Source organism: Anguilla anguilla, chromosome 15, assembly GCF_013347855.1.
Source record: "Anguilla anguilla isolate fAngAng1 chromosome 15, fAngAng1.pri, whole genome shotgun sequence".
Taxonomy (NCBI): domain Eukaryota; kingdom Metazoa; phylum Chordata; class Actinopteri; order Anguilliformes; family Anguillidae; genus Anguilla; species Anguilla anguilla.
In genome coordinates, this window is record NC_049215.1 from 6,157,186 (window position 1) to 6,166,683 (window position 9,498).

The following is a 9,498-nucleotide window of genomic DNA, read 5'->3' on the forward strand; positions in this document are numbered from 1 at the left end:
CCTAATATGGAATGTAAATACTCTCAAATTGAAGTGTGTGTGTGTGTCTGGACTAGGGGACTTTGATCTTCTGACTCTGTGGGATTGGATAACAAATAAACAGTTCTAATGAAAGATTTAGCCGTGATGATTAAATATGTGGTCAAGGCTCCAAAGGGCTCTGCAAATCAGCAGATAATTTAACACCAGTCCCGTTTAATCCACATTGGCAACTGTACTTCTGCAATATACAAGCATTGGCCAGGGTCCTGCTGCTAGTCTATGGGACAGGGCCCCCTGCAGGCCCCTGTGCCAGATGTTCTGCATTGTTGCAGTTGTCACTCCTTTTTTTTTTTTCTTTTACTTCTGTAGCTTAGCGAAAGGGACAGAGCTGTGTTCCTGTAGGGTGGGTGACCTAAAATTAGCACCTGCACATTTTTACAGGCATGTTCGGCTCCACTCATTTGTTTCATTGACAATTGGAGTGCTTTTTGTTCAATTTTCTTTTGAATTATTGTTATGTTTTTATTAGTTTGGCACCTTGCTTATCTATGACTGAACTGAGTTTAAGTGATTTGGCAACTAAATCTGGTCATTTTTAAGTCCAAATAATGACACCATTCCTTTGCGAGCTACCCCCTTTTTCCTTGGAAGAGCTTTATTTGTCTGTGACATCAGAGCCCTGTGAAGTGAGGAATCTGAAAGTAATTTAAACAGCACACAAGACGGGGGGGATTCTTGGTCTGGAAACCCCCTCATTAAAAGACCATGTGGTTGGCATTATAGCGTAGACATGCATGGCAACCCTGCATGACCCAGGAAGAACTGGTGCACCCAAAAAACTGAAGTGTCAATTTAGCCAGTTTGCACAGCTAAAATAAAAGATGGAGTTTGTGTTAAGGCGACAATCGTGTTTGCCAGCTGTCTGCTTTCCCGTCTTCTATTTTAAGCGCTGTAGTCCTAATGCTGCAAAATCAGCAGTCTCATGTCGCAAGTCAAAACATCTGAACCCTTTACAAGACAAGTGTGACAAGGCTGTGCTGTATGTCCAATACTAACTTATTGCTGGAATGAAGAATTAGAATGTCGCTTTTTGGAACTAGCAGGGTATGGGAAAGAGTTGTGCAAAAATGTCTCTTGAACAAAGTCACCTCATGATAATTGCTCCATGTTTTTTTCACACTGTCTCACCACTTACAGGGCTTACACCTTTTTGTCTTTGCGGTCTCTCTGCCAAGTTGTTTATTACTGTGACTGCGTTAATTTGCGAAAAAAAAAAAAGTAATATCTATTTACATCTCAAGTCCTTTTTGAGTTGTGTATTTTTGTTTTATAACCAAATAATTATTAGATGAATTGCATAGATCAGGGAGGCCAAGGTGTCCTATGAACCCTGTACTTATTGACACGTTTCAGAGAGGTAGTCTGGTCTTTATGCGAGTAGGAGAGCATTTTGAGATGTGAGCTGTTTCTGTTTTCCTGCAGAACAACGAGCCTGGAAATCCCGGCCCGAAAGGACTTAAAGGCCACAGAGGACCGGAGGGGAAGCCGGTGAGCTACCGGGGCATCTCTGTGATTCGGGCGTGGCCAAGGGATTTTGTTGACAAAATCAGCCTGCAAAAATGCAATCATGGAGCCTGCGTGGTTTCCGTATGACAAAAAGAAGACAAAAAAAAACTTGCTTGTTGTGTTCTCTGGTCAAAGGTCAAGTATCCAATAACCTGAATCTATATTTGATAGTTAAGCACCAGTAGAGTGTTCAAATGTGCATTGCTTCCTTTTCAGATCCCTATTACAAAACGCATATCAGGACAATATCAAGGGGGGGGAAAAAAAGTTTAATTCTTCAAGCCAACCAATTAGAAGCCTCTTCCTCCCTCCCTCTTAAATGTTATCTTACTCCCAGAGGAATTGGTCATACGTCTTCGGCCCTCTCCCCAGTAAACAGAGCGCTTGATTTATGTGCCTGTGGTGCGTGGTTTGAAGTTGGATTGCAGTTTCCTGGTGTCTGGTCTGGCTTTGGATGACCTCCACAGAGGGAGAGCACTTCTGCAACACAGGCGTCAGCAGAAATATGTGCCAACTTTGATCCTGTGGACAGGAAGAAAAGGAGGAGTTTGGTTCAGACTTACGCCTTTAATTCTGTTGAGAAATTCCTGTTCATCTGTTTAATTCCTGTTGTTTGGAAAATGGGTGCATTCCTCTTAAGCTGTAACCACATCATGAGCGAGATTCATTTTTTTAGACACTATTTTATGTGGTCCCTACATTTGACAACTGAGATCTACCATATGATTGACATGAATCCTAAATCATACCATCGTAGGTTAATTTTAGGGAGGCAATGATTTCCAGGATACTCTTTATGGTATATTGTAATGTACAGAGTGAACTCAAGACTTGGGTACTGATTTTTTTATGCTGCAGTTATGACTGTCCACATTAGGACTGTTGATCATAACTGTATATTATGTAGGACTCTCGGTCCCCTTAACCCACCTGTTTTTTTCTGCTTTTTAGGGACTACCTGGGCCACCTGGACCTTCGGGGGCTGATGTAAGCCTGATAATGATTAAATCGAGCCATTTGTACCATAAGACTCCCCTGTACATTGACACCTCCTGTACTTGAACACTGCCCATAAAGCGCAGATAGTTCCCAAGCAGTTTAGAGTCTTAACAGGTCTGCAAATTAATTTTTGCATTAATGCATTCTTCAGGTTTGTTAAGCCTATCAAAATAATCTCAAAACCAAAATGAAACGTTTTTTTTTTTTTTCCTGTGTGAATGATGTTAGCTGCGTGTAACTTTGTACTCCGTTTCATCACGATTGATAGGAATGTGAAATCCTGGATATTATCATGAGGATGTGCTGTAAGTACTGGCTCTCTTTATTCATGACTTTCATAGTTTGTCGCAATACATTTACAGCAAATCCCACCATGTCCACAATGGGATGGACAGAAGGAACATTTTTTTAAACTGCTCCAACTTCAAAATGAATTACACTTTACAGTAGGATAAAACATAGTACAATGTTATTAAAAGCAATACAACCAATTGGCTGAAATTAAAATATTCGTGTTACCCTGTGCTTAACATCTGTGGTGGGCAGAAAGAATGTTTTATTTTCAGTAGGCCTTTGGGGCTCTGAAAACAAATAATCTTGGGAGTGGACTGTACAGGAATGCTAAAAGAACATGGACTTTATGAACCCCAATTTCTTTTTCAAGGGCAATGGACTTCACAACAGGCAGCTAAGAGATTTATTTAGTTATGGCCAAGTATTTTTAAAACCAGTAACAACTACTTATCTACTAAAACAATAAATTAGTTGAGTAACAAACAACAGTAAGCAATAAATTGTGCCACAAAGGAGTTCCAACTTAAAATGTAATGCTTTAAATCATGTGTATAATGTTATATAATATTGTTGTGTAATATATATATATATATATATATATACACACACTCATGTATTGTTTTAATGCAATTCATTTCTTTTTAAACAGCTTGCTGTGGTGAGTACATTTACCCTGTTTGAAATGCATGGGAAAATACATTTTTTAAACGAATGACTACTGTATCTTTGTTCCTTCAAATGTAATCTTCTAACTTTAGAATGGAGGCTTCAGAACTAGTGCATGGATCATATCATTTTCACATGAAGTGCCTTCCTCCAGCTCATGTCTGTGTGAACCTGACCTGTGAACTGTGATGTGATAATCTGGCTCCAACACTTTGGAGAAGTGCATATAGTCCATGGTATATGATCTGCCTTTCAGTCTCCGGCCAATGCAAGAGCCAATTGTGCATTAGCCTGTAGGGCTATTGGTCACAACTGGACGGGAAATGATATGTGGTCTCCTGATTCAATACCAGAGGTTTCAGAAATGTGATGGAGTGGGGGTTTTGGAGACCAAACGCGACGTAGTTTTCCCCCCTCCGTAAAAAAAAAATCGTATCCACACGACCGGCGTTTTAAATAACTCCGTCCACAGGAGAACGCTAGAACGATTGCCGGAAGCGCAATACACCAATTGCCATGGTAACTGATGCGCGAGTTGACGTCAGAGTTTTCATAAAGCTCCGTTTTCTTGTCCACCCAAGACAGAAACCGGAGTTTTGAAAAATCTCCACCTTGGAAGGCGTTTTCAAAAAGCTTCGTTTTCAGTGACCTAAAACGCCGTTTTCGTGTGGAAGGGATGCCAAAATGGAGGGAAAAAACTACGTTTTCAGAAAAATCCGTATACGTGTGGACAGGGCCTCAATCTCAAGAGACAAAATGACGGGAAAAAGAATGAAAAGAAAAACACTCGTATTAAGGGAGAGTATCCCAAATAAAAGCTCTAAACAACCCACGTACTGGGTAAAAAACGAACCGAGGCTGAAAAAGTAACACACTAAAAGAATAATTCTGAGTTTAGGTTGTGGCACTAACTTGCTGCCAACAACCCATTAGGCTAAGGACTGCTGTGCTAACTTTGTAGCTACAACAATCCTATACCTTTACCACACTTGACAGATTACCGGCTCTCGTGTAACGTAAGTGACACTGAAGCAAAATCTATCGGCTAGCTAGAGGTTTAAATAGAAAGCCAACAGGTGCAAACTGTAAAAAGAGATTTGCACGCGTATAATTCAATCAAGGAAATTACAAAAACGTAATGGCCGTAATAACTGAAGAAAAGGCGCATAAAAAAAACCAATGGCCGTAATAAATGAAGAAAAGCCGCAGAAAAAACCAATGGCCGTAATAAACGAAGGAATGACGCAGAATGGAAAATAAATGGTGTTATCACCAAAAACCATGACCAAATCAGCACTGCTAGAATTAGTATTGGGCAGTAAAACATTTTTCAAAATACTAAAATAGAATGGGGGCTTTGAAAAATTTGTCTTCTATCCGTGTTTTTTTAGAGAGCAAGTGTGGCCCGGTGGACATTGTGTTTGTCGTGGACAGCTCAGAGAGCATCGGGGCCGCCAACTTTGCCCTCTCCAAGGACTTCATCGTGACCGTAATCGACAGACTGATGAAAGACCAGCACGTCAGGGTGAGTCCGATTACACAAAAACTGCCTGTGGCACCTTAATGTTACAGAACTTTCGCCACTGGGCCAAGGTCAGTCACTGAGGGCCCTTGTGATGTAATTTTGTCTCCCAGTTTGGCGCCAACGAGTCACGGGTGGGTGTGGTGCAGTACAGCGGGGAGAACGCCCAAGAGGTGGTGCGGCTGGGTGACCAGAACATCAACACCCTCACAGAGCTCAAACAGTACGATGCCTTTGTGACCGATCCTGTATACACTACACTAGACACTGTCTGATGCATTAAGTCTATTTATCCAAAGACAGTGTTCCATATATCCTACCTTTAGTGCACATTTAAAAAAAATAAAATTCCCATAAAAATCTCTTCCTAGGTGTTAGCCTCTGAAACAGTCCTCCGGAGCTACTAATTCATGGGAGAATCAAGCAAATTTCCAAGATGGGAAAATAAAGCAAAATAACCATGGAGTGTTTCCTAGATACCCACAGATTACCATAGAGTGTTTGACAGGTAACCGTTGTGTTTGTTCACTCAGAGCTGTTAAGGACTTCAGGTGGCTTGCTGAGGCCACGTACACGGGAGAGGCCCTGCAGTACTCCCTGACCAACCTGATCAGCCGCATCAAGGCGGAGAACAGCGTGGTGCTGGTCCTGACCGACGGCCGCTCGGACATCACGAGGGACAGCGTGCCGCTCAACGTGCTCTGCAACAAGGGGATCCGGGTAGGCGAAGGGAAACGGACGCCTCTCCTCGCGCAGAAGCGCGTCGTCGCGCCAAAAAAACCAAATCTCACACTGCGTTGTCTTACAGGTGGGCGGGCTCGGCGTTATAGATTACACCGGGAGGGTGCCCAATCAGGAGCAGATTGAAGGCATGGTTTGTCAGAATGACCTCAGAAAGCCCGGGTTCTCTTTTGTGCTCAACAACTATGCTGAGCTTCTGGATGATACGTTCCTGCAGAACCTGACAGCACAGATCTGCCAAGGTATATACCTCCTCTTGTTCTCTCTCTCTCTCTCTCTCTCTCTCTCTCTCTCTCTCTCTCTCTCTCTCTCTCTCTCTCTCTCTCTCTCTCTCTCTCTCTCTCTCTCTCTCTCTCTCTCTCTCTCTCTCTCTCTCTCTCTCGAGTCGATCATATTGACTGGAATCAGATTTTATTTTAAATGTATTATAAAACAGTTTTAGTAGTACTTTGGTTTGAAATATAACAAAGATTTCTTTTAAATGATAATACTCTTGATTGCTAAAAAGCTTACACAAAAATCCAAATAGAAATTTCGGTTAATTTGAGGATAAACAGGAAGTGGAAGGTTTTTTTCCCTCCACATCCTGTGTGTTGCTGAACCAGTCAAGTCTTTGAAAGCATTTTAAACAGTTAAAGCTCTTTGTTTTTATTGGCTTTCTCAAGAGACTTTAAGCATTTCCTTTAGGCGTAGCCTTTGCTGATAGGACTGATTGTTGTTTCATTTGTGTTTTTCTTTATTTTTGCTTTTTGTAGATAAGAAGGCCCCCAATTACAAATGTCCAAGTAAGTTTTAAATCCATGTCAATTTCTGATCACTGTTTCCTCTCATCTGTTAAAATAATCATTTTAGACCCAGGAAATGGCAACTTCTAATTCCTTCTTTTAAAAAATCCCAGCAGCACCCCTCTTTGGAGGATTCATTATCAGCATTGTTATTACAATGAGTATTTTCATTACTATTAGCATCACCATTATCACCACTGTCATCATTATCATAACCATTGCCATTTTCCTTTTATCGTTATTACCGTCATTATAATACAATTAGACTGTAATCTTCCTTCAGCTGCCACAGCAGTCTGTGTGTGGATTTGACTGAACACTTTTCTCACTTAACCCCTTGAAGAGTAGGCTTTCTGGAATGAACATTCCAAAATTAAAATTCAGTGTTCTAGATCTCCATTGCTTTAATTTGCCGGTAGTGATGCGGATAAGAACATCCTAATCAGATATTTGTGATCTTACACCTTAAAAGGTTAGCAGACCCTCCGATAGTTAGCATCATAATAAGTACTTCCCCCTCCGTTTCCCTTCTGCAGTCGTCTTCAAGGCAGACACCGACATTATCCTAATGATGGACAGCTCGGCCAGCGTGGGCGGCAATAACTTCGAGGTGACCCGCACGTTCGTGAAACGCCTGGCGGATCGCTTCCTGGCGTCGGACTCGCCCAACGGCGTGAACGTGCGCGTGGCGGTGGGCCAGTACAGCAGGCAGGCCGCCATAGAGGGCGAATTCACCTCCAGCTACAGCGAGGTGGCCGGCAAGATCGACTCCTTCGCTTTCCAGAACGCCGCCACGGACGTCACAGGCGCCCTGGACTTCGCCATCCAAGAGTTCAAGCGCAAAAGCACCGGGAACCAGAAGAGGAAGCTGCTGATCTTCTCGGACGGGCGGTCCCAGGGCGTGACGGAGAGCCTCATCGAGAAGAAGGTGCGGGAGGCCCAGGACGCCCGCGTGGAGATGTACGTGCTGGCCGTGGGCAGCCTGGTGAACGAGGTCAACCTGCGCTTCCTGGCCAGCCGGGGCCGGGCGTACGACGTCATCTACGCACAGCGCCACCTCCTCAGGGCCGCCGACTACCCGTCTCTGCTCAGGGGCGTCTTCTACCAAACTGTGTCCCGGAAAGTCTCGCTAGATTGAGAGGTCTGGAGACAGGCGGGGCGACAAGCAAGCAATGGGAGGGGGGAGGGGAGGGGAGGGGTAGTGTAGAGGGCAGGGGGCGGGTTGGAGGGCTCAGGAGAACTTACACCAGAGATTTACACCTGAGAATAGGGTGGTAGGCAAACTCAGCACAGAGATTTTCTGTGATACATACTTTAAACTCCTTGATCATTTTTGGGTGCTTATCTTATATTACCATTTTATCTTAATGATAGGCTTCAATTATTTGTCAGGTCAATTTGAGCATCTACTTGTCATGGGGTAAATTTGTACTTTGAAGGCAAGCCATGCCACGTAGGATAAAATCGCTATAACTGCAGTTGTTTGCCTTTGAATCAAGAAGTTACGCCAGTCTTTGGTATATTTGTCTCCTATCAGCAACACACAGGTGGTGTACAATTCTGCCTAAAAATGTACTGATTAAGATAATACTTGTGTGCAAGGGTATGGGTATTATTTGACTGCACTGTACACACATGATCTATACAAATGTGGATATACTGGAGATTCTGCCCATTAAAAAGGCTTTTACCAGGATTATGCATCGTAAGGATTTTCCCTCTCACTTTGGTTCCTTGAGCTATTCCGCTGTTGCTCAAGGAAAAGACGCTAGCAATATTGTACCATAGAAGAACCTGTTGTTAAATTGCATTAAATCACTTTGTTTGCCTTAAACAAATGTTTGCCCTACCTATTCTCTGACAAAGTTTTAATTTGTTGAAGACACTTTGCCCGTTTATCTGTTTTCATTTTTTTTTTTTACAATAATGAACAGCAAAAAACAATGATTGTGCTTTATTCAATTTTTCTTATTAGCATTGAATTACATATCACGTAACTATATCCAGTGGTGCTGTCTCCAGTGGAGCCTACTCAGGCTTTCCTGTGTTTTTTATTTTTATTTTCTTCGTTTATTTTTTTGGTTTGTTTTATATATTTTGTCATGGAAAAGAAAGTACAACTATCTCTCAAAAAACAAGACATTACCACTAGGTTTTTGTAAAGATTTCTTCGTCTATTGGAGACAATTACAGCCTCAGAGCTACTGTAAGGGAATGTTCCTTCAATAAAGGGTGCTTCACCAATCAGGATGAGCGGTGTGTTTCCTGTGGCAGTTTAGCGGTGTGTGTCTGTCCGCTCTCCACCATCAGGGGTTTGGGTTGATGCCTTTCACATGCACAGACACAGGGGATGACCGGTAATGAGAAAACCAACAGAGTCGTTACTGTGGCAAGGCCGGAACGAGCTCTGCGAGTCTGAATTTGTAACCGTCAAAAGCACGGCCTTTTTGAAATGTGTCGTCTTGAGCAGCTTTTAAGGCATCTGACGTGTATGACAAGAAACAGGCTTTTTAAAAAAAAGTGGGTATGCGTATGTATGAACCAAAGGATCACATAGGCAGGGATCTCACTGCTATGAGCCACAGTGTGTGTAAAAGAGAAGCCTGCTCATTGCCAATGCGCAGGTCTAAATATTAATTATTATCAACAAAAATGCAGTGGCTACTATTGCCCTTTTATAGCCAGTCTAGTTAAGCTGCAATCATTTATTTAGCAGGAGACATGTCCGTTGTTGGCCTACTGCCACGTGCACTAACTGTCTGGCTAGGTTATTCGATGTCATGGACGTCATCTGTTTTAAGTATTAGCAGTGATGATGGTAGTTCAAGGGAGTTCACAAGCTGTGGATAGTGCATAGAAACAAAAGCTGAATTGCATAAGCTATTGCTTCTTACAAGCTGGAGAGTTTTCCTCAATGTTTCCAAAAAGTTTTATGCTGGCTGA

General features: G+C 42.6%; 1 protein-coding gene across 1 annotated transcript in view; it reads left to right on the top strand.

The window, feature by feature from the left end:
• The window catches only part of LOC118214208 (collagen alpha-1(VI) chain-like), a 29,743-nt gene extending 20,938 nt beyond the window's left edge, over positions 1-8,805 (top strand). The window contains exons 26-35 of the mRNA XM_035393922.1: positions 1,465-1,530; positions 2,500-2,535; positions 2,816-2,852; positions 3,491-3,499; positions 4,899-5,032; positions 5,143-5,252; positions 5,563-5,749; positions 5,838-6,012; positions 6,526-6,555; positions 7,092-8,805. Coding sequence (XP_035249813.1) covers positions 1,465-1,530; positions 2,500-2,535; positions 2,816-2,852; positions 3,491-3,499; positions 4,899-5,032; positions 5,143-5,252; positions 5,563-5,749; positions 5,838-6,012; positions 6,526-6,555; positions 7,092-7,693 — 1,386 coding nt within the window. The 3' untranslated portion in view covers positions 7,694-8,805. The remainder of the gene's footprint in view (positions 1-1,464; positions 1,531-2,499; positions 2,536-2,815; positions 2,853-3,490; positions 3,500-4,898; positions 5,033-5,142; positions 5,253-5,562; positions 5,750-5,837; positions 6,013-6,525; positions 6,556-7,091) is intronic.
• The last annotated feature ends 693 nt before the right edge of the window (positions 8,806-9,498 follow it).